Below are 25,855 nucleotides of genomic sequence, written 5' to 3' on the forward strand. Positions count from 1 at the left end.
TCACTCTTCCACTTCTAATGTTGCACCAAGAAGGGGGAAGCCCATATCAAAATAAAACATGAAGTTCCCAACTACCACTAACTGCTCTTCCAAAACAGAGATAATGATAAATATTTTCTTGTTCTTGGTTTTACACTCTCTTTTTAAACTTGTTTCTTTTGCCCTACAAATTCAACCTGGTGTCATTTCCACTTGGCCACAGGAACTTGATTGCTTTATTTAGAGTCTGTGAATGGGCGTGGCAAAGATCAGAAGCTTTAGGAAAAGAACCCAAAGGGTCTAAAGTGAACAGGGGTTTTGTTTGCAACCCAATGGCACCGCTTCAAATGGATGGCTTATCTCTTGTGCACTATTACCCAGTGGGATGCTATCTTGAGGACCCCAAGGTAGAATTTTGTGATGTCCAAGTTTTTGGTAAGGAGTTGAAAATGAACCAAATTGTGAGGTTCCAAATAACCTGATAGTAATGGTTAGTATTTATTTAGCATCTATTACAAACTAGATATTATTTGAAGATCACAACTCCATAAAGTCAGCGCTACTCATCTCCAGTCTACAGATGAGGAAGCTGAGATAGCCATTAATTAATTGATCACAGGCCCACACAACTAACAGCACTGGAACTGGAATCGGAACTTGGACAATCTGGCTCTAAACCTCACGAAGCATGTGCTATTGATGGGAAATTGATAGGCCAATGGAGCCAGCACCATCTGTCAGTTTGGGGCACTATAATTTATGATCACTGTAATCTACAATTATAGTAATCTATTGTCACTGTAACCTGTCATCACTACTTCCTGACTTCAGTGCCATCCACGGACCTGATATTTAAAGGCTTCTGCCTAGTTTCCTTATCATGTTCCTAGATAGCCCCATAGTCATTGTTATGGCCAGGCCCTGGGTCTCGCTGCCCCAACATCAAAGGTTGGTTATATCCACCATGATCTTCCAGTTCATTGTAAAACCTTCCTCTTCTCAGAAGTCATTGTGGAAATTACAGGCCACACCTATTTTTCTTTTTCAAACTTCAAGTGGATTTTTATGATCTGGAATATTATTTCTCCTTCTTTCTCTTCCTTCATTCAATCCTTCTTTCCTTTTTTCCTTTCTTCCTTTTCTTTCTCTTTCCATCCCTTTCTGAACTGGAGATTGAACTCAGGTATGTTCTGCCTCCAAGCTACATCCCCAACCCCTTTTTAAAATTTTATTTGGAAATAGGGTCTTGCTAAGTTGATGAGGGTATTTCTAGGTTACCAAGGCTGGTCTTGAACATGAGATTTTCCTGTCTCAGCCTCCCAAGTACTGGCATTACAGGTGTGTGTCACCATATCTGTCTCCCTTCTTTTTTCAACACAAAGACTATTTTGAAAGGGCAAAAGTCACCTACCTCAAATCCCCTGTGACTGTAAATGTATAGCTAATTTGCATGTGAATCAAGCCACAGGTTCTTAGCCTGGACTGTTCATTAGAACCATGTGAAGAACTTCTAATAAATTCCATTATCAATACTGCAACCCAGAAATAAATCATCATCTCTGGGAGTTCAGGGTTGGTCTCCTAACTGTTGACTAGTGATGTAGCTTGGAGTCCGTGGAGTGACCTTAGATTCAATCCCAAGTACCTAAATACATACATACATACATACATACATACATACATACATACATACAAACAAAAATAAATACAAGCTTCCCAGGTGATTCAAATGTGCAGTGAGTCTGAGAACCTCTGATGTGGCACCTATGATGGTACCCTGTGATATTCTGCATGACATACCTCCCATTATTTTTGCCCTTGTCATCCCTCTTCAACAAGTCTAAAAGCTCTTACAGGCAAGAAAATGCCTCAGTATGAGAGTTGAACTCTTTATTCAGTGTGTGGATCACAGACCAGCAACATCAATATCATTTGGTCACTTGTGAAAATGCAGATTGTCAGACCTCCTCACTGGTCCTACTTAGCAAAACTCTCAGTAACCTAGAGAGATCTTATTTTAAAACAAAAAATAGAATAGGGCTGGGGGATATCTTGGAGGCTGAATGCTTCTGGGTTCAATCCCCAGTAACAACAACTACAACAAAATCTCTTTATTCTGCTCTATTTGCCATATATTTTCTATCCTATGCTAGAACCTATCTGTGACATCCACAGAGCTCCGGAGTTTCACCTTTAAATCCTTGAAGCCCTGACACTTACCTGAGATCGTGTCCTTGGGTCAGCCCACCTATACCTCAAAATTCTATTAGTTACTCCTGCAGGTGAGGGGAGGAAAGAGGCTGTAACATTGTACAGCTTGGCATGGACCTAAGAGTTTTACTTCCTCTTTTCCCTAAGAGCAGAGAAAGAAAGGCTCACTTTTTACCTTGTCATTTCTGTACAAAAAGCATACTTGAAAAGCACACAAAATGATTCCTCTTGGTGGAATGTATCTATCGAATACAAAGGACAGTACAAAATGTATATATCTAATAATTCCACACAAAAGCAAAGAATCAGCCAGTCAAAGATCTGTGTTTTTTTCAGGTGTGTGTTTTTGAATGAAATGTTAACACAGTTTAAAAATAAAATAAAATGCTGCTATGTCTTTTTTTGCACAGAGGATGCAAATTAAAGTTTTCATTAAAATTTTGTTGGTACATGACTTGTTAGGAATCTGTTATTTTTTCTTTTTAATATGCATTTTTTCTTTTTTACTTTTATTGGTGCACTGTAATTATACATCATAGTGAGATTCAAAGTGATACAAATATATAAGAACTTGGTGTTTAACTTGAACCTATGCCATGATGATATAGATCTAGGGCAAAAAATTATTGTAAGTTCAATTCCTTGATATGAAAAACAGGACCCTGATAATGTTAGCCCATTTATACCTTGGGCATATTTTTATTCAATCATGGCTCCTGGGGCTTGAATCCAAGCAGAACATATTACTTGAACCAGAATTTGGTTTGATAATGACTGGCACAGACATGAATTTTTTTTAAAGTGCATTCACAGGGGTGATCCAATTACAGGACCTTCCCTACTTAGCCAAGAATGAAGCGAAGCTGAAGTTAGCTGAGCTATGAATGTAATGACCTGGGAAAGAAAATAAAAAATCTACTTTATTTAAGAATAATGTAATTGTATTAATATATAAAATAATTGAAAATGAAAATCAATTCATCAGAGTCAACATCGGTATGTAGTATAATGTAACAGATGTCATTGTTTTCAAGGACACAACTGCATCCAATATACCATTTTATATATGATTAAAAGAGAAAAAATGCTACAATTAAAAGAGGTATTTATTTTTTTTATTTTTTGTTATGTTGTACCAGGAACTGAATTCAGGGGCATTCTACCTGTGAATAATACCCCCAACACTTTTTACTTTCTCTTGCTATTTTTAAAGCATGGTGGTGGGAATTCAGGTATTTATTTATTTATTTATTTATTTATCTTTTGTGGTACTGGGGATGCAACCCAGGAGCCTTCTACCTCTGGGATATACTCCCAGACCTATTTTATATTTTATTTGGAAACAGGGTTTCACTAAGTTGCTGAGAGCCTCCTTAAGTAGCTGAGGCTGGCTTCGAACCTGTGTGATCCTCCTGTCTCAGCCTCCCAAGTACTAGGATTACAAGAATGCACCACCAAGCCTAGCTGGGATTTCAAGTTTTTGAGGAACTCTCTCTTACTTTTTTTTTGTAATACTGGAGATCAAACCCAGGGGCATTCTACTTCTGAACAACACTCCCAGCCTTATTTTATTTATTCTTGTTTGTTTTTGTAACAGGGTCTCTATAGGGTATGGAGAAGCTTGCAAAGTTTCTGAGGCTGGTCTCTATCCTACAATCCTCCTGTGTCAGCCTCGCAAGTCCTGAGATTACTGGGGCTCATCACCATACCCGGCAATTTTAAGATTAATTCCACTTTCAAAGATGCTAAGGCATGGGGAAAATGTGTTTCAGAATTGTAAAAGTTCAGTACATTAAAAGAATAATGTACAACGGCCGGCATTGGAGCCTGCCGTGAGGAAAAGGCCGGTGCTGGGGCCTCCGAGGTCGGGATCAGAGCCTGACGAGGGGTTAGGACAGTGCTGGGGCCAATGGCTGACATCGGAGCCTGCTGTGAGGCAAGGCCAGTGCTGGGGGAGCCTGCTGGGGGGTTAGGCCGGTGCTGGAGCCAGCGAGGTCGGGATTGGAGCCTGCCATGAGGCAAGGCCGCTACTGAGGCCTCCGAGGCTGGGATCAGAGCCTGCCGAGGGGTTAGGCCGGTGCTGGAGCCAGCGAGGTTGGGATTGGAGCCTGCCATGAGGCAAGGCCGGTGCTGGGGCCTCCGAGGCTGGGATCGGAGCCTGCCGGGGGATTAGGCCAGTTCTGGGGCCAGCGAGGCCAGGATCGGAGCCTGCCATGAGGCAAGGCCGGTGCTGGGGCCTCTGAGGCCAGGATTGGAGCCTCCTGAGTGGTTAGGCTGGTGCCGGGGCCAATGGCCGACAAGGAGCCTGCCGTGAGACAAGGCCGCTACTGGAGCCTCTGAGGCCGGGATCGGAGCTTGCCGTGAGGCAAGGCCAGTGCTGGGGCCTCTGAGGCCAGGATCGGAGCCTGCCGAGGGGTTAGGCCAGTGCCGGGGCCAGAGAGGCTGGGATTGGAACCTGCCGTGAGGCAAGGCTGGTGCTGAGACCTCTGAGATCAGGAGAGGAGTCTGTCAAGGGGTCAGGCCAGTGCCAGGGTCAGCGAGGCTGGGACGAAGCCTGCCTTGAGGCTAGGCTGGTGCTGGGGCCACCGAGACCAGGATCGGGGCCAGCCGAGGGGTTAGGCCGTTGTGGGGCCAGCGAGGCCAGAATCGGGGCTTTCCATGAGGCAAGGCCGCAGCTTGAGCCAGCGAGGTCTGGATCAGTCCACTGGGTAGCCAGGCCACTACTGGGGCCATCAAGAGTGGGATCCGTACTTGCAATGGGGCATGCACAGAGAAATATCGCAGAAAATAAAAATGCTTCCCCTAATCAGCAATAACTAGGAGGAAAGGGGCAACAGGAAGAGGTCGAGCTATAGAAAGGGCCCTATAGTGAAGCAATTAAGGTGACCAATCAGAGGGTATGGAATAGGGGAGGATGGAGTCTCTTTAAAAAGCAGGAGGTACATAAACATATGTATCAAAGTTAATCACCAAAAAAGCATGGAATCTAGGGAGGGGGAGGCAATGGGATGGGGACTGGATGAGGGCTAATTGGATAATGTGTGCTTGTATATCCTCTCAAGTCTTGTACTCCAATGTGATATATGATTACAATGCACCAATAAAAATACATTTTAAAAAAGAATAATGTAAATGATACTTTCATAAGAGAATAGTAACAATATTATTCTGATAAAATTTAAGGTTTCATATCATGGTAGTGACATTGCTCCTGGTTAATGATGCAATGATATCCCCTTAAATGGCATTGGAATTAGCCATAAAATCTGACTAATACAAAAATTCAGTGCTCTTTAGGGGCAAAAATGGCAGCAAACTGTAACCTCCAGTAGAGTTTGAATTTCTTTCATTGCAAACAATGGGGAATGTGAAAAACAGTGTTTTCAACAAAACAATAATCACTACAAATGGCAGGACTTTTTTAGTGTAACTTTTTACAAGTTCTTTATATATTCTAGGTATTAGTCCTCTATCAGACGAGCACATGACCTAGTTTTACCACTTCTTGACTTCTTTCCAAATGAATTAAAATCAGAATGCTACAGCAATGCATGTATGTCCATGTTTATAGCAGCATGATTCACAATAGCCAAATTATCGAACCAACCCAGGTGTCCATTAATAGAGGAACAGATGAAGAAAATGAGTTGAACTTAACCATAAATAAGAACAATATCAGGTCATTTACAGGAGAATGAATAGAATGGGGGATATGATGCTGAGTGAGATGAGCCAGTATCAACATGTCAAAGTCATATGTTTACTTCTCTCTCCTCCATGGAAACTAGAAGGAAAATAAGAAAGAAAAGCCACCTCAGAGAAAAGAGGAGAGAGACCAGTAGGATAGTGAAAAGGGATTGTGAAGTGAGAGGGAGAGGGGAGAAAGGAGGGTCATGGAAGAAAGCAGAGCCCATAATGGTATGTGCATACATAAGGGGATCACTACCAATCTTACTATCCTATGTGTAGAGGGGGAAGCAGGGGGGACGTGGAGGGAAACCCACCAAGAGCTGTGTGCTTGTATGTTTGTATCACTTTGAGCTTTACTCTGATGTACAATTACAATGCACCAATAATAGCATAAACGAATAAATAAAAAAACAAGAGAGCCAAGAAAATGCATACTTCTCATTTCAAATAGGCACTGGGGCCACAGCAAAGGCCTGTCTTGTGGTTGGGTACCAGATTGCTCCCACTAGTAGGATGAGTACTTTCTTGCCCCTCTATTGGCAACCTTATAGGCTCCTGGCATTAATTATCAATAGTCTAGAAGAATGAGCACCGATGTGCATCATAGTCCCTTGAGATGCTTGCCAGTGATTTGGTGTTCTCTCTTTTAGTAAACATAGTGAAAAGGATCTCAAGGGGCTAGGGGAAGCTGCAAATAAAATAGAACAAGATCTTGTAAAGTGGTTTTTCATTCAATAAATAGATTGGTAAGGCTGAAGCATTTTCTGGTGAGGTGGACTGATCAGAGCTGCCAGAAAGTTGCCGAAATTCCACTTGGGTCACCCTGCACAGAGTTATATAAACATTTGTCATTCTTTAGAAATGAAAATTGAAATCCCCAATGTGGCTTTAGAGGATGGAAACCTGGCATACTCACGATGATTGGGAAGCCTTTCTTCGGAGTAAATAGTCCACGACATCAGGATCAGTCTCCAGCAGGCTGATCAAGACTTCGTTCTGGAGATCTGGGGGAACCTGGAGGAGCCAAATGGTGAGGAATAAATACACCCAATCCAGAAAGAGGCAAAACACAGTCATGGAAATTTTATGATATAATAAAATAGCCTTAAAAGTCATCAGAAAGCAGAATGATTTCTCAGTTGAAACAAAACCTGCACATACGGCTAGTGTAATTCTTAGGACAGACTGGAGGATGAGAAAATATTCATATTCAACCTCAAACAAACCAATGCCTGGAGCTACAACCTGGTCATTTTGAGGCCTCTGTTGCTCAGGCTCCATCTTCTTGGCCTTGAGTAAGCAAAACATCATGATTAAGAGGAATGAGGTACAAGGTATGGTGACACACACCAATAATCTCAGTATGTGGGAGGCTGAGGCAGGAGGATCACAGGTTTGAGACTAGCCTCGGCCACTTGGTGACACTTTCAGCAATGTAGTGAGACTCTCTTTCAAAATTAAAAATTTGAGTGGGAAGTCAGGAAAGGCTTATGCCTCTACCATCTTGTACTTCATTAAGATGGATAATTGCAAGCTGGGCGTGGTGGCACACTCTTATAATCCCAGCATTTGGGAGGCTGAGACAGAAGGATTACGGTTCTTAGTCTCAGCTACTTTGTGAGGCCTTTTGCAACTCAGCGAGACCCTGTTTCTAAATAATAAAAATTTGGGCTGGGGTGTAGCTGGGAGGTAGAATGTCCCTGTGTTACACACACACACACACACACACACACACACACACACACACACTATGACTAAAATGCACCAATAAAAAAGAAAAAATTAAAAAATAAAATAAAAAGGGCTGGGGGTGTAGCTCAGAAGTAGAATGCCTCTGAGTTCAATCTCTAGTACCACAATTAAAGATTAAAAAAGAGGAATGGGTACATAACTTATTGTCCAAATGGGGGTACGTTCTAGAGCTCATATTTTGAATTATGCCTAGGCAACTTGCATACATTCATACTATCTTAGGAAGATTTGGAACATACCAATTTATTAAAAGGTCGGGCCTTAATTAAGACAGAACTTAAGAGCTATGGGACCTTTGACAAAATATATCAATAAGGATCTTCCTACGTCTCAGTTTCTTCATCTAGAGAATGGGAAAAACAATAGTATTCCCCACGCAGAGGAGCTGTGGCGATTGAGTGACTTATATCATGTTGCCCCTTAGGACAGACAGTATCTGGTGAATGGTAAACACCCCGAAAAGAAAAAAAAATCCTGGTACTGCTTCTACACACAACTGTAACTCAATGCTACCTTAGCCCTTTCTTTTGCCGTAGTCCATCAACCATTAAAAACTTCTTACTTTGTAATTTTATTGACATCCACTAAAATTCTACAGATGAGCATCACATGTTTCTCGAAGCTAAATCCATGGTACATTTGAAGATGGCCTGAAATTGCCCATGGAGAAATGGTTTATGTGAGGAGAGCAAACCCAGCTCTGACTGATGGTTGTCCATGCTGTATAGATGCTGGTAGCTTAACCCGAGGAAATGCAAAGGATTATGATAAAATAAATCTGCAGTCGAATTCTCTCACACGTGGGCTCAGAGAGAGGATTTTTGAAAAACCACAGGGATGAGTCTTCTGAGAATAAGTGGTTGGTGGAAGAATTTGCCTCCTGCCTCGTGTGGAACTCCATTGTTTGGGAGCTTTGAGAAGCTGGAAGCAATCTTATTAATAAAAACAGAAATGAGAAAGGAAGAAAATGCTTTTCCTTTTCTCATAAATCAGTTCCTCCTAATTCATCTTTAATCTTCATTAATGACAACGCCAAGCCTCAGTCACACACACACACACACACACACACACACACACACACACACACATGAGCTCAGACTCCCAGAGTTGTATTCGCACTTCTCTGTGTTCCTCCCACTCAGAACCAGGAGGGCTGCTTGATTTCATCTCCACATCTTCTTTCCTCCCCCTACCATTCCAACTGCAGTGACCCCAGTTCAAGTCTTTATTATCCCTTTGTAGTGGCCATCTGTTGGCCATTACAAGTCTTTCTTTCCCTCTTCTTACAATTGTTACACCCCAAGTTTCCTCTAGAAAACTGACTACTCCTCAGGCCTTAGTTCAAGGGCAGAGTGCTTACTCTAAGCCAACCAATCATCCCATTTCCAGACCACCATGGTTGCCTGAGAAATGGGCACGTGGCTCCATTTGAGGCCACTCAGAACCCTGAGAATTTCTCTGAGGCTTCTGAGAGAGAGGATGCAAGGCCGTATAAGTATGCTAACAATTGAGCAAACAACAAGAAACAGAGACAGGGAGGGTTTCTCTTGATAGCATTTTTAAGTTTTTGAAAAAACTTTAATTTTTATTATTTTTTCTTGGTGCATTATAACCATACATCCTAGTGGAGTTCAAAGTGATAGAGAGATGCATACACACAACACTTAATGGCCTTGATATAATTTTGAGTCCTTGGTCAAACTATACCTGAAGCCACATTTTCTTTTCAATTTTTCTGCTACATGATATCACAAATTCTAATTCTCCTCTTCCTCTTCCTCCTCTTCCTTTTTGTCTTCCTCATCCTCCTCTTCTTCCTCTTCTTCCTTTTTCTCTTTTTGATACTGAGGATTGAACCCAGGGGAATTCTATCTTTGAGTTATACCCTCAGCTCTCTTAGTTTTTTAGTTTAAAATGGAGTCTGGATAACTTGTTGAGTGCTTCACTAAATTGCTCAGGCTGGCTTTGAACCTATGATCCTCCTGCCTCAGACTCCCAAGCCCTGGTGATACAGGCATGTGTCACTGTACTCAGATCCCTAAATTCTTTAAGCTAGTTTGAGTCTATAGAGAACAAGAAACTCCATATGTGTATGTACTGGGCATTTGATGTAATGGCTTGGTACCTTGTGCCCAATTTCCTTAAAATGTGTATCACAGTTCCTTTCCACATGGTTGTCAGAATGGTCTGATCAAGCTATTTGCTCAAAACCCTTTTTATTCCCAGAGCTAAATTCCTCCACTTCCCTGCTCTCCTCAGTATGCATTTCCCATCGCCTCCACTAGCAGACCCTCTTCTTGGCACTGCTGCTTACTCTAACCTCTTTCTACCTCTGCTCTTATAATGCACTGCATAGACACTTAGTGAATGAGTATTTAATGAACATACAAGAAAAGCCTAGCATGTAGAAAAACAAAGCAAAAAAGGGTGGTTGGAAATGCTGGGAGAGGCGCAATATTAAATAGGACACTCGGCTCACAGAGAAGCATTTGAGCAGAGAACCAAAGTTGATGGAGCAGGAGAAAAATTATTCCAGGCAGAAGGAAAAAATACTCAAAGATCAAGGTCTTAAGTGAGGGAAAAGGAAGTTAGTGAGGCTGCAAGGGGAGTGAGGAAGAAGGCGGGTATGAGGACTGGGTTAGGCAGCTGGGTCGGATGGTCTGATGAGTTATGATAAGGACTTCTGATTTTATCCCAAGTGGGCAGGGAGCTACTGGAGAGTTCGAACAGATGACTTAACACAGCTTGTAGCCAGTGGCTGCTCAGTTAGACTGTAAGGAATCTAAGGGGGGAGGCAAGGAGAATAAATAGTGTCCCCAGCGATGGATACAGATGGATGAGGGTGGGTACTGTCCCAGCACAGGAGTGTGATTAGAAATATTTAGGTCCCGAAGATAGTGAAGATAGAGATGGCAGCTTTAACTAATTTATTGGATAGAGAGAAAGATAAGGAGAAGGAGAAGGAGGAAAGATGAGTTCAATGTTTGGAGCCCAGGCAACTGAAAGGATGAGGTTACTATCAAATTTCTTGTAGAAGCTGCAAGAGGAGACACAAATGATATGGTAGTGTGGAGAAGACCAGGAAACACCCAAGTGGATGTATCTAGTGGGTATTTGGGAATAAGTATCTGGAGTTCATGGAAGACATCTGGGCTCAACAGAAAAAATTAGGAGACCCGTAAAGATTGAAAACTCTGGGACCAGATGGAATGGCCTGGGAATTGAAATGGAAAGAGAAAGGGTAACACTTTTAGGTCAAGGCTGAGAAACTATTTTCTTACTTTATTGAGTAAATTAAACAAATAAAAAGACTGATCATATCCAGGCATGCTTATTCACACTTGTAATCCCAGTATTTGGGAGGCCAAGACAGAAGAATTGCAGGTTCGAGAGCAACCTCAGCAACTAGTGAAACTCTCATAAACCTAGCAAGACCCTGTTTCAAAATAAAAATGAAACAGAACTGGAGTGTACCTCTGAGGAAGAATGCCCCTGGGCTCAATTCCTAGTCACACACACACACACACACACACACACACACACACACACACAAAGTAAATTTAAAAATGATAATTTTTGTTTCATTTTACAAACACTATGACCTAACACACATATGTATTAATTATATCAACTTTTAAAAAATTCAATAGGTGAAGGGTGACAAGAAGAGAGGAAACAATTTTTTAAAATAAATGAACAAAAGCTGACTGTGGTGCTATATATCTGTAACCCTAGTACTTGGTAAGCTGAGACAGGAGGATCACAGGTTTGAGGACAGCCACAGAAACTTAGCGAGACACTGGATCAAAACAAAAAATAAAAAGTGCTAGGGGTGTAGCTTGAAGATAAAATACCCCTGGGTTTAATCCACAGCAATGAAAGAGAAAAGAGAAAGAGAGAGAAAGAGAGAGAGAGAGAGAGAGAGAGAGAGAGAGAGAGAGAGAGAGAGAGAATGAATGAGAATAATAACAGATGATATCACATGCATTCAGGTTAGAATAGATATTGTCAAAATGGCCATACTCTACCAAAAGTGATCTACAGATTCAACTCAATCCCTTAAACTCTAAACTCCCACCTCTCACTTTGCACAAAAGTCAAATCAAGATGGATAAAAAAATCTAGAAATTAGATCAAAGTCCTTGCAGCTAATAGAGGAAAGCATAGGACCCCCTCTCCAACATATAGGCATTGGTAGAAACGACCATAATAAGACCCCAGAGCTCAGGAAATAAAAAAAAATCAATAAGTGGGATGGCATAGGATTTAAAAGCTTCTGTGCAGTAAAGGAAACTATAAAGAACCTAAAGAGAGAGCCTACAGAATGGAAGAAAATCTTCACCAGATACTCTTCTGATGGAAGATTAACATCTAGAATACACAAGGAACTTAATATCATAAAAACAAAGATCCCTCCCAAATGGGCAATACATCTGGATAGACACATCTCTAAAGAAGATATACAAACAGTTAATACATATATGAAAAAATTCAACATCATTAGCAATCAGGAAAATGCAAATAAAATTTATACTGAGATTCCATCTAACTCCAGTTAGAATGACAATCATCAAAAATACAAACAATAATAAGTGATGGTGAGGATGTAGGGAAATAGGAATCCTTATATACTGTCAGTGGGATTGCAAATTAGTACAGGTGTTATGGGGATCAGTTCTTTAAAAGACTGGAATGTATCCATCATATGATGGATCCCAAAGGAACTGAAGTCAGATAATGATAGGAATGCATGTATTTCCGTGTTTATAGCAGCACAATTCACCATAGCCAAGCTATGGAACCAATATAGGTGTATGTAAATAGATGAATGGATAAAAAAGGCGTGGTATATACACATATTGGAATTTTACTCAGCCATAAAAAACAAAATGATGTCCTTGTCAGGAAAATGGATGGAACTAGAGAATATAATCCTAAATGTGATCAGCCAGTCTCAGAAAGTCAAGGGACATATATTTGTTCTCATATGTGGAAGCTAGAGAGAAAATGGGTGAGAAAAAGGACTTGAAATTAATGGAGAGGCCAGTAGAGTAGTAGATGGGGACTAGGGGAGGCAAAAAAGGGGGACTGAGGAAGGAAATGGTTTAGATAATGTAATGTTCATATATGAAGGTGTCACTATCAATACCACTAACATGTACATGGAAGAAAGAGAGGGAAGCAGAATGGGATGTGGAAGGGTATACACTAACTGATGTGTGCATGTATGTTTATATCACTCTGGACCTCACTGTGATGTATAATTACAAAGTACTAATATAAATATAAAGAATGAATAGCCAATCAAACAGTTATATAGGCCAACAATGTCTATGGTGAACTCTTGGTGTGTGCATGTGGTGGGGGAGTGGTACTGGAGATCAAACTCAGGAGCATTGCACCTCTTAGCTATACCTCTAGTATAATATTATCTTTTTATTTTGAAAAGTCTCACTAAGTTACTGAGGTTGGCCTTGAACCTTTGATCCTCCTGTCTCAGCCTCCCAGGTACCAGGATCACAGGCATGTATCACCATACCCAGTTTTTTTTTTAAAAAGTCTTTAAAAAAAAAAAACAAAACATACATGCTGAATAGATTGGGAAAAGTTCATACACTTTCATCCATTAGTTTAAAACTTAAAGTTTGCAGGGTCCGAGTATCAGGACTCTGGGCTCTGGGCCAGACCTCGCGGAGCACTCCAGACCCCTGGAGAAACCGGGCCCGGTTGTCAGACCCTGGGTCCCGGGCAGGGGTTGGGTGGGGCACACCGGACCCTGGAACAGAGGGGGCATGGGTCGTAGGACTCTGGGCCCCAGGTGGAGTAGTGCGGAGCATGCTGGACCCATGGGGAAACTGGGCCAGGTCACAGTGCTACTGAGTGCCTGATCCCACTACCTCCTCAAACTACACATACTGTCTTCTCTTATTAAAAAAAAGGAAATGAAAAAGAAAAAAGAAAAATATTGGAGAGGGGTAAAGAAGGCCGAGGTGGATGCCAGGATACTGGAGAAGCAGACAAAACTTATCCAAATGAACTGGAACTTTTGGAAAAATTCCCCGTGGAGGAGGACTGCTTCTTCTCTACATTGTTAAGAATCTTGGACATCACCTGTAAGGAGAGAGTTTAGTGGAGACAAAGGAGAAAGGCGGTGTCGAAAGTGGTTTCCGTGATGGCGGTGGAGACTTGTATTCAGAAGAAGCAGAAATTGGATCCTACCAACCTTATTTTTTTTTGGAGAAATTACGCCAAATGTCGAATGCTACTGTCATGCATGCTTAGGAACACTGGACAACATTCAGAGTGGAAAAAGAGCTTGGGAAATATTTGAAATGGTGGAATCAGTGGCAATGGCAGTGGCCAGTACTCAGGGGAGGCAAAGATCTGATGCATTACACCTGGAACCTTTGAAGTAACAACCCCAGAGGCAGACTGCTACCACCACGCACCCTCAAGAACGGGGGACAAATGGCTGGGCGAAGAGGGTGCTCGGATTGGAGCCTGCCGAGGGGTGAGGCCATTGCCGGGAATAGCAAGGCCGGGATTGGAGCTTACCGTGAGGCAAGGCTGGTGCTGGGGCCTCTGAGGGTGGGATCGGAGCCTGCTGAGGGGTTAGGCCGGTGCTGGGGCCAGTGGCCAGCATCGGTGCCTTCCGTGAGGCAAGGCTGCTATTGAGGCCTCCGAGGCCGGGATCGGAGCCTGCCTAGGGGTTAGGCCGGTGCTGGGGCCAGCGAGGCCGGCATCGGAGCCTACCTTGAGACAAGGCCGGTGCTGGGGCCTCTGAGGCCAGGATCGGAGCATGCCGAGGGGTTAGGCCGGTGCCGGGGCCAGCGAGGCTGGGATCGGAGCCTGCCGTGAGGCAAGGCTGGTGCTGGGGCCTCTGAGGCTGGGATCAGAGCCTGCCAAGGACTTAGGCCGATGCCAGCGCCAGTGGTCAGCATCAAAGCCTGCCGTGAGGCAAGGCCGGTGCTGGGGCCTCTGAGGCCAGGATCGGAGCCTGCCGAGGGGTTAGGCTGGTGCCGGGGCCAGCGGCCGGCATCGTTGCCTTCCGTGAGGCAAGGCCGCTATTGAGGCCTCCGAGGCCGGGATCGGAGCCTGCCTAGGGGTTAGGCTGGTGCTGGGGCCAGCGAGGCTGGCATCGGAGCCTGCCGTGAGGCAAGGCCGGTGCTGGGGCCTCTGAGGCCGCGATTGGAGCCTGCTGAGGGGTTAGTCTGGTACCAGGGCCAGCGAGACCGTGATAGGAGACTGCAGTGAAGCAAGGCCGGTGCTGGGGCCAGCGGCCTGCATCGGTGCCTTCCGTGAGGCAAGGCCGCTATTGAGGCCTCCGAGGCTGGGATCGGAACCTGCCTAGTGGTTAGGCCAGTGCTGGGGCCAGCGAGGCTGGGATCGGAGCCTGCCGTGAGGCAAGGCTGGTGCTGGGGCCTCCGAGGCCGGGATCAGAGCCTGCCAAGGACTTAGGCAGATGTTGGGGCCAACGGCCAGCATCGGAGCCTGCCAGGAGGCAAGGCCGTTACTGGGGCGTCCGAGGCCAGAATTGGAGCCTGCCAAGGGGTTAGGCTGATGCCAGGGCCAGCGGCTAGCATCAGAGCCTTCCGTGAGGCAAGGCTGCTACTGAGGCCTCCGAGGCCAGGATCGGAGCCTGCCAAGGGGTTAGGCTGGTGCCAGGGCCAATGGCTGGCATTGGAGCCTGCCGTGAGGCAAGGCTGCTACTGGGGCCTCCAAGGCCGGGATCGGAGCCTGCTGAGGGGTTAGGCTAATGCCAAGGCCAGCGGCCAGCATCGGAGCCTGCCGTGAGGCAAGGCCGGTGCTGGGGCCTCTGAGGCCAGGATCTGAGTCTGCCAGGGGGTTAGGTCGATGCCAGGGCCAGCGGCCGGCATAAGAGCCTTCTGTGAGGCAAGGCCACTACTGAGGCCTCTGAGGCTGGGATTAGGGTCTGCCGTGAGGCTAGGCTGGTGCTGGGGCCACGGAGGCCGGGATTGGAGCCAGCTGAGGTGTTAGGCTGGTGTCGGGGCCAGCAAGACCAAAATCAGTGCCTCTCATGAGGCAAGGCCGCTGCTTGAGCCAGCAAGGTCTGGATCAGTCCACCGGGTAGCCAGGCCACTACTGGGGCCATCAAGAGTGGGATAGGTACTTGCAACGCGGCATGCACAGAGAAATACTGCAGAAAAAAAAAAACCAAATGCTTCCCCTAATCAGCAATAACTAGGAGGAAAGGGGCAACAGGAAGAGGTCGAGCTATAGAAAGGGCCTTATAGTGAAGCAACTAAGGTGACCAATCAGAGGGTATGGAATAGGGGAGGATGGAGCTTCTTTAAAACACAGGAGGTGCATAAACAAATGTATCAAAGTTAATTACCACACAAGCATGGGATCGAGGGAGGGGGAGGCAATGGGATGGGGGCTGAATGAGGGCTAATTGGATGATGTGTGCTTGTATATCCTCTCAAGTCTTATATTTCAATGTGATGTATGATTACAATGCACCAATAAAAATAAATAAAAGAATATATTTCAACATCTACTATTCTAATATTAACAAAAGCATGTAAATGTACACATATAAATAAAGAAGATTTTAATGTAAAACAATAAAACTTAAATTTGCCTTGTTTTAACACATAATAAATTTTTTTGGCTCCAAGCAGCAATCTACTCCTATTCAAAAATAATAGAGTATGTATCTTTCAGAAAAGTACAAGGATCACAATATTATTTCTTTGTGAATAGAATGGTGTGTCTAATGATAAATTATCAACCTTGATTATTAGAATAATAACTTGTATTATTGGAATAGGTTAAAAGAAGTAATCATTATTTTAAAATAACTTTCAATTCACATTTTAAAGCATTCATCATTTCAGGGTTTAATCATTCAAATAGTCTTGACTAATAAGTAATTATAATTATTGAGGTTGATTTTATGATATAAATGACTCTCAGGTGGAAACAAAATACAAGTATAAAGGGTTGGGTAAAAAAATCTAATAATAGTTTCTTTTCAAAATATCCATGTTGTCATTTTGGCTTCAAGACACTATTTACAAATAAATAATAAGGCAAAGTTAAGAACTGCGGATCACATATTACAAGATGAGTTTCTAATATTTAATATATGCTATGGATTCAAAATATCCAATATATACTATGCAAAACTATGTTTTTTGACTATTATGTAATGCATATAATCCATTAATTTAATTTACTTATATCTCAACTTTATTACAAAATTATTTAAGGAAACTCAAATATTTATGTGATAAAATCACTTTTTAAAAATATAAAAGAAAGGTTTAGCCAGGTGTGGTGGTGCATGCTTATAATTCCTGTGCTTGGGAAGCTGAGACAGGAGGAATGCACAGGTTCGAAGCCAGCCTCAGCTACTTAGTGAGGCTCTCAGCAACTTAGTGAGACCCTGTTTTCAAACAAAGTATAAAATAGGTCTAGGAGTACAGCCTGGAGGTAGAAAGCCCCTGGGTTCCTCCCCCAATACTACGAAAAATAAATAAATAAATAAAAGAATGGTTTAGAAAACTGTGGCCAATAGAAAAAATGAAATAGGGAATTTGAACTGATTAATGTTCATATAACAGCATCTAGGTATATGACTTCTCTAATTTTTTTCTATCATCATATGTTTCATTTTTTAATCACTTAATAACAATTTAAAACTCCAGGTCCAGTTCAATCAGGTGAACATATGTTTTCTAGTAATTCAGGTGCATAATAGAGAAACAAAAGTCAAGTCAATAAAAGGATAGGTAAGAACAGCTTAAGAAATATTCAGGAAGATCATTTGCTTCTGTGTGGCATTTTAGGAATTAGGATGCTATAAAAATATTTGACTGAGTTCATAGACCCTGAGGACCAGTTTGGGCTCAGTTGCTTATAATCAATGTAAATTTGGACACATACACCACTTTTTTTTTGTAGTACTGAGGATTGAACTCAAGGGCATTCATTCTACCTCTGAGCTACATTTCCAGCCTTGTTTACTTTTTCTTTTTTGTTTTGAAACAGGGTCTCCCTAAATTGCGGAGGGCCTCACAAAATTGCTGATGCTGGCCATGAACCTTTGATCTTCCTGTCTCAACCTCCCAAGTGCCGGAATTACAAGTGTGTGTCCCCATGCCTGTCTATATGTCATCTTCTTTACAATCCCGTTTCTGCATATAAAATCTGACAGGTTCATCTGCTCCTCCCATTTTTCTTAATGAAGGTGTCATAAGGATCAAAAAAGCTAATATAGTTGAAGACACCTTTCCAATCACAAAGAGGGCTAGTAATAAAAAATTGTCAGAAATAGATTAAATAAGTTCAACATTTTATAGAAAAATAATAACAGCAGTTACTGTAAAGATGGACAATATTTGTTCAGTGTATTTTTCCTGACTACTAGTCATCCATCTCTGTCTTTGTCTTGGTCCACAGAGAAGAACCACTGTCTTCTCTTTTACTTAACACTGCTTCTGGGTAACTAAAGAGATTTTTCTCTTGCTATGTCTTTGCTCCTAATCTCCCCTTGAATCTCTAGAGTTACAACCTGTGACCTCTTGGCCTCTCAACTTTAATGGTCTTAAGCCAGTCTCTGTGAGGTCACCTCTTACAGTTCCATCTCTTCCGCCATACCTCGAATCTTCCTGCCGGTCACATCATTAGATAGTTATAAGTCTCCTGCAGATGGGGATATATGACTTGTCGACCTGGCCAAGGTATTACAAAGGGTGGGGGGTTTGAAAGAGCATCTGGAAAAGGGTTTCCTACCTGTAGACAAGAGGTGCATGAAAAGAAAGGCCTACCTCCATCACTTGATTCAGTGATGGTAATAAGAGATGCTGATAACAACTGAAGCCACTTTGAAGCTGAAGATGGCAGAACAGAGGTTGGGAGCAAAGGGTCACTGAGCTGCTCAATCTGTGCCCTCTGGGGCTTCTTCCTGGGTGACATAAGTCTTCATCCTTGAAGCCACCTGCAAATGATTATTCTCCTCCTTGCCAGGCAAATTCTTCCTAAAGGGCACTTCTTTTTCCTTCTCTAACTTTGCTTTCCTACTTTCCTTTCCTTTCTTTCTTTCTTTCTTTCTCTCTTTCTTTCTTTCTTTCTTTCTTTCTTTCTTTCTTTCTTTCTTTCTTTCTTTCTTTCTTTTCCTTCCTTCCTTCCTTCCTTCCTTCCTTCCTTCCTTTCTTTCTCCTTCCTTCCTTCCTTCCTTCCTTCCTTCCTTCCTTCCTTCCTTCCTTCCAGGGGCATTCTACCTCAGAGCTACACCCCAGCCCTATTTTTATTTTTTTACTTTGAAACAGGGTCTCACTGAGTTGCAGAGGGCCTCACCAAGTAGCCGAGGCTGGCCACAAACCCGGATCCTCCTGTCTCAGCCTCTCAAGGAATGGGATTACAATCGTGTGCCACCATGCCAGGCTTCCTACTCTCCTTTATAGCAGCTCCTACTGCTATGGCCCCTCACCCACTCCTACTGCTTGTATCCCTTACCCACTCACTCACTGGGCTAGATTTTTTCGGTTTCTGGGAATTGAACTCAGTAGCATTCTACCTCTGATCTACACCCCTAACCCAGCCCTTTTTATTCTGACACAGTGTCTCTCTAAGCTGGTGAGGGCCTCACAAAGTAGCGGAGGCTGGCTTCAAATCTGCCATCCTCCTGTCTCAGCCTCCCAAGTACTAGGATTACAAGCATGAGCCACCATACTTGCTCAAGCTAGGGTGGTATATTATACCTAAGTTATGCTCAGAGAATAATACTGGAATGGCTAAAATAATACTAATAAATCATGCAGGAGTATGGTCCACATAGTGTACACTAGTTATCCTATCTTTTTCTAGAAGCTTCTCCTTTCTTATAAGCAATAGCAATGTCATGTTGTAGCACAATCTCTTTGCTATTCATTTCTAGAGTGGGAAAATAAGTTTTTTTGCCCAGCCAAGGGTTATCAGAATTTTCCCCAGTTCTTAGGCTACTGTTTCTATCAATACAAAAACTCCCCAAATGAAAAGTATTGCTCCATTATCAAACACACTCTTTTTCCTGGAATTTTTGTATATAGAAAAATGAAAACTAAAGAGTAAGACAGTGAAAAACACACTATATTTTTAACTCAAGCATTTATGCATTCTAAAATTGGAGAAAAGAAACCCCTTGGAAAGTGATTCTTCACTTAGAACTCATTGTTTTATGTCAAAATCTCTATTTGGTTTTGTCAGCTATTCAGTAATTTTAGATATTTTCTAAGTGTACCATTTATGGTTGTGTTTATCTGGAGACTCAACTCCTTAGATTTTACTGTGTTCCTTCAAAGCATAATGCTATTCCAAAAATCAAAAGAACTTTGCACTCTCCTGCTTCAGAGAAAAAATGTAAACACGGCACATATGAAGGAATAAAACTGTCACAATGAAAATCTACCCTATCAAATGAACAATGAAACCTTGAATGATTGCTGTGAGGTAATTTATTCCATAAACCACCAAGAGGGATAATGGTACGCGTTTTCTCCATATACTAAGTTACCATAACAAACCATTAAGTGCTTCTGGAGGAGCAGTTGCCAGGACCCAGCGCGACTGTACTTGCCACTGAGCTCTCCACACCAATCTGCAGTTTTGCACTGCACCAAAAAGGATGCCTTGGCATTTAAAACTCTAACACTCCTCAGCAAGAGTAAATATCACTGGAAATCACGATGACATTTTTTAGTTAGCAAACACACCCAAAGAAATCCCTTTGGCAGTTGATGAGAGCAAAATCTCAGGCAAGGGCAGGCTCAGCCTTGAACCTTTCTTGTGGCTCTGTCATGTCGTGTGGTTTAATAATGGAAGGGGATCTGGGGCTCTCAACTCCTACATGCAAAGCACAGCTTCTTGGCAATTAGGGCACCTTACTGAACAAATACAGGGGAAGAAACCAGGACTTATGTGCTATCTTGGAGGATGAATTAATTCAGGGAGATGAAAAAAATTAGCAGTCTTTGCTCCATGGCAACAGGCAAGAGGAAATAGAAGCAGCTCAGGAGTAATGTGCTTCTGCTCCCTCCCACCTGTGTTTGAGGCCAACTTTACAGGTGTGCTGCCTTTTCAGGTAGGGGACAAGGCGAGCAGGCTCTGGCAGGAAGATGGGCTGGTGGTTGAGGCCATATGCTAGCCTGAACATCAAGTGGGTGCATGCTTTGTTTAGTCCAGAGGGGTGTGTGTGTGTGTGTGTGTGTGTGTGTGTATTTATTTATAAATATATATAAATTATATATATATATATATATATATATATATATATATATATATATATATATATTAGTCCAGATCTATATTTGTGGTGCTAACCCAGGGGAATTCTACCACTGAGCTACACCCCCTGCCCTATTTTGAAATAGAGTCTCACTAATTGTCAGAGGGTTTCACTGAGTAGCTGGGGCTGGCCTCAAGTCTGTGATCCTACTGTCTCGGCCTCCCAAGTACTAGGATTATACGCATACACCAACCATGCCCAGCTAGTCCAGAGGTATTAATGCTATTAATTGTCTCTTTCACCTTTCTTTTGAATATTGGCTAATATGCTTCTTTCTTTCCCCCCCATAAATGGATTCCATGTCTGAGATGCTACGCCAAAATGCCTCTTCTTTTTGAGTAGAGATATCATGCTATAGAAATAATTCACAAAGTTGTTGCATCACTGAGGAAAAGGAACTTGCTTTTTGCCTCATGGATTTGTGATAGAATTCAGATAATAACCAGCCCAATCTCTGGTACACAAACCGTGGCTATTTTTACTATATAAGTAAAGGAAAAAGAAATCATATACAATCATCTAGATATATTGGTGGGGGTGGTTTTTTTGTTTGATGACCTGGATGACTGCTTGACCCCTGTGGGCTTGACATGCAAAAGAGGTTCTAAGAAAACACCATTTGCACCAGGGAATGAAGAGAACATGATGCGAATTTTGGCTTCCGAGCTTGGAATCCTCATCACAGCTGACCCTTGCTCCCTGTCCTGCTCATTTGAAATTTCCCACGTGCGCTGAGCTGGTCCCCAGCTCAGGCTGATGACCAGTGGGGTGGGAACATGCTGCTTTTCCCACGTCTCCACTGCACTCTGACTGCTCATCAGCCTATAAGGGTGGTGCCTTCTCTTCCTCATCCCACTCCAAAGAGGCCCTAGCAGGACCTAGCGTGTAATGTCAGCTCTTAGAATTAACAGAATGAGCTACACAGTCTGTTCTACTTGGAAGCTCTTATTAATTCTGTGGGCAATGGTGCATTGGGATCGCCAATATCAGTTAAAGTAACAACTTTCAGCACAGTTACTCTGTCAATTATATAGTCAGCGAACATAAGATAACACCAATGATCATCCTAAAGATGAATGATTCTTTGCACAATTACTGTGTCAATTATGTAATTGGTGAACACTTACTACTTAGAATAATACCAATGACCATTCTAGAAAAGGACAATACTTTTTTTCCCCAGAATTGGGCATGGGACCTAGACACATTGTATCTCTGAGCTATACCTCCAGCTTTTTATATTTTGCTTTATTATTTTTAATTTTGAAACAGGGTCTTGCAAAATTGCCAAAGGTCTCACTCCCAAAGGTCTCAGACTCCCAAGTACTGGGATTACAGGTGTGGGCCACCACACCCAGTCAGCCTAGAAATGAATGCTTCTTCTGTTTTATTTTCAGTTCCCAGAGAATATCCTTTTATGTTAACCCGGTTTTATGGACCTGGAACACTTCAGCTACCCCACTCTTTTGGTATAACCAGATTTTAAATAGTTGTTGATAGGGGAAATGAAGGGACATGGTTCAAAGTTCTGGGATAATCTTATGAGTATGCACACTGAACCCAAAACAAAGAAGAACAACAAAATGAATGCTTTAGAAGCAATAGGGAGTTGAAATATTTATTCAACAAATAATTACCGAGTACCACCTCCTGGCATATACTTTCTAGCTGCTGTGGATGTCAAGATTCATACAAAATCCCAGGCTTCATAAGCTTTGCATTTGACTAGGTTTCAGTGAGCATAGTAAGTGAATACATTCTGTAGTGAGTTAAAAGGTTATATATGTTATAATAAAAAGAAAGGCAGGATAAGGGACCAGGAACATGTATGTGTGGGAGCAGGTCACAGTATCACACACAGATGATCATGGTATGTGCTGTTTCCAAGGTGACACCTTGCCCATGCTTTCATAGAGCAGGCACCTTATCACATTAGTGCAACAATAGTAGCAATCCCTTTTTTCCAGAGTCTAGTATATACATCAATCCTGTCTTAGGTGCCTTAAAATGTCATTTTTAATCGTCAAAACAATCCTGTAATGTAGGTTCACCATCTCATTTGTTTTTACAATAGGAAAATGAAGGCACAGGGAGGCTAAGCCTGGGGCCCAAGATCACACAGCAAGTAAATGGCTGAGGAACAATCTCTGTTTTGGTAACTTATCACAAAGCTCACCAGCTTTCTGGTATTGCTCATGATGTGCTTTCCTGAGGTGTAGGCAGGAAGTTACCAGAACTCCCTGGAGGTGTACATTAGAGAGTGCAGATTCCTGGGCCCCGTGCCAGAGTTACTCAATTCAATTCCACGCAAACACTGCCACGTGCTTGAGTTTGAGAGCCACTATGGGAATGTACTTCCTTGGCATTTCAATGAAGTAGTCACGATGGTTGTTTCCGTGACCTATTTCCTTCTCTAGGATTTCCAAATTGGTTCTGAAAAAGCAAATGACCAGTGCAAAAGATTGTCCTAGCCTGTCTCTTGAATTATGTAGTAGCTTGTGAGTCTAGGTGCCTGTTTCTATATTGTGGGTCAAAGCCAGGATCTTTCCTACCCTTTCCCATTAACTCAGTTCCTAGCTACAGTCTCAGCATTGGAAAATGAAGATACTCAGAAAAAACTTGGTGACCGTGCTAAACCTCTTGAGGGTTTCGAGATTGCTTCCACTAATTCTTTTGTGGAATCACTGCCTCCAGGGTGCGTTCTGTCACCAGGGACAGGCTCAGAGCCAACAAGTCTCCTTGTTTAGTGCCAATGAAAGTGACAGCTCCCTTTCCCAGCTCGGAAACCCCTTCCAGGGACTGTGAAGCTACACAACTACTAACTACCTTTAAATATCACACCCTTCCTAGCTGCAGCCTTCCTTGTTTGGATAACTGCAAGAGCTTCTTTAAAAAGCAAACTAAAACAAAACAAAACAAAACAAATATATATATATATATATATCCATATATTTCTGTGTGTATGAAATATATATGGTACATGACAATTAGAAATGACATATATATGTGACCATATATATGGCCCACCTACACAGACCAGCGTTGCTAACCTTTTAGCAGCCTTAGCCTAACCAACTACATTCTACAATGACAAATATGCCAAGAGAATTCAAAATGTGATAACATTCATTTCTTCTATGCATTTTGGAAGCTAAAAAGGGGGAAGCCAGTGCTGGAACTTTGAACCATGTACATTTTAAGACTAGACGGGATCTTGAATATCATTCATTCAATCTTAGTCCTTTGATAAAGAAACAGAAATCAGCAGGAAGCAGAGGTCCATACCTAGAATCCCATGACTTGGGAAGCTGAGACAGGAGAATCACAGGTTTAAGGCCAGCCTCAGAAACTTAGCAAGAGCCTGTTTCCAAATAAAAAATAAAATAGGGCTGGGGGTATGGCTTGGAAGTAGAGTGCCCATGGGCTAAACCCCTAATACCCCTCCCTCCAAAATAAGATAAAGCAATATAAATAAAAGAAAATAAGGTCATATAGCCAATATATGGCAGACACAGGGCTATAGAAAAGTTTTCTAGTTTTCAGTTTAGTTTTACAGACCCCAGCCTTGTGATTTTTATTCCTCCTCCCCTCCCAGTCCACAGTTATTTTTTCTCAACATATAATTGAGAAATATAACACCTAAGAAGCTTGAGTGATTATATTAATGGTTAATTTATTCTGGGAAACTTAGCCTTAATTTCTCCATGCCTGAAACTTTTCACATGTGCAAAGGACAAGGATTGATAATAGGGAAATCATACATTACAGGATTACTGTTCCTTAATTTAGCTGATAATTATTTTGTTCTCACTATGCCTCAGGCATGGGAGTAATACAGAAAAGAAAGTAAATAGGAGTGGACCAAAAATACATTCTACTGAGGAAATGCACAAGAAACAAGAAAAGTTAGTGAAACTCTTCCTTAGCAGTGGTGACTGCTAAGGAAGAAAAGCAGGCAATGGGAATTGGGAGGGAAGACACAAGTGTGTGGAGGAAGTGGGGGTGGAGCAGTTGCACTTTAGAAAAAGTGGTCAAGAGAAGCTTCTGTAGGCTGGAAACACCAAGCTGAGAGTGGCGGTGCACACCTATAATCTGAGTACTTCAGAGGCTGAGTAAGGAGGACCACAGGTTTGAGGCCAGCCTCAGAAACTTGGCAAAAAGATCCTCAGAAATTTAGTGAGACCCTGTTTTAAAATAGACAAAATGGGGCTAGAACATAACTTGGGAACACAAATATGAGTTGCCACCTAATAGAATCTCAACATCCATCCCTGCTGAGAATGATGAACAAAGATCCACAAAAATCGGAATTAGAAAAGGCTGAGAAGGATAAATTGCTGCTTTTTTTCTGCTGTCTTTAGGAATTCAGGTGTCGAAATGGCAAGAAGAATGGATGTCACAATGAAAATGGCAGCAGCTATACTTTCAAGGAAGAGTTTTGTGAGTATCAGAGGTGAAAAGACATGCCTGATGGTTTGTGGTTTCACCTAAAGAAAAACTTTCCTTGGAATACAGAATCTAAGAAATAGAACAAAGATCAATGAGAGGTATTATTTTGTTAAAAAGTCTGGAGAACATGAAGTAATGCCAAGACTGTGCCTGGCAAGATAATATATGACTTCAAACTTGACAGAAATGTTGAAAAGTTCAGACATTTTATTCATCCAAATATGCAACTAATTATGAGGATTTGGGCTGGAGTGTGAAATTTATATAGAGTGGATGACTAATTCAACATTGTTGAGAGCTTACCATGTACTAACACGGAGACAGTGCTTCAGAGAACCACAGAGGGGCAAGACATTGTTCTACCTCAGTGAACATGTCACTGTAGTGAATCCATTTTTTTTCTTCCTCCTGGGCGGCTGGCCAGAATACATTTCCCAGCCTCCCCTGCAGGTAAGCATGGCTTGTGGATGAGTGCTGGCCAGT

General features: G+C 42.3%; 1 protein-coding gene across 2 annotated transcripts in view; it reads right to left on the bottom strand.

Moving 5' to 3' along the window:
- The window catches only part of ARHGAP6 (Rho GTPase activating protein 6), a gene marked incomplete at both ends in the record, with an annotated part of 524,441 nt that overhangs the window by 13,644 nt on the left and 484,942 nt on the right, over positions 1 to 25,855 (bottom strand). For both annotated transcript variants that reach the window (XM_080719548.1, XM_080719549.1), the window contains one exon: positions 6,797 to 6,894. In XM_080719548.1, the coding sequence (XP_080575674.1) occupies positions 6,797 to 6,894 (98 nt within the window). The remainder of the gene's footprint in view (positions 1 to 6,796; positions 6,895 to 25,855) is intronic.

Source organism: Muscardinus avellanarius (assembly GCF_963383645.1).
Source record: "Muscardinus avellanarius genome assembly, chromosome: X".
Classification (NCBI taxonomy): domain Eukaryota; kingdom Metazoa; phylum Chordata; class Mammalia; order Rodentia; family Gliridae; genus Muscardinus; species Muscardinus avellanarius.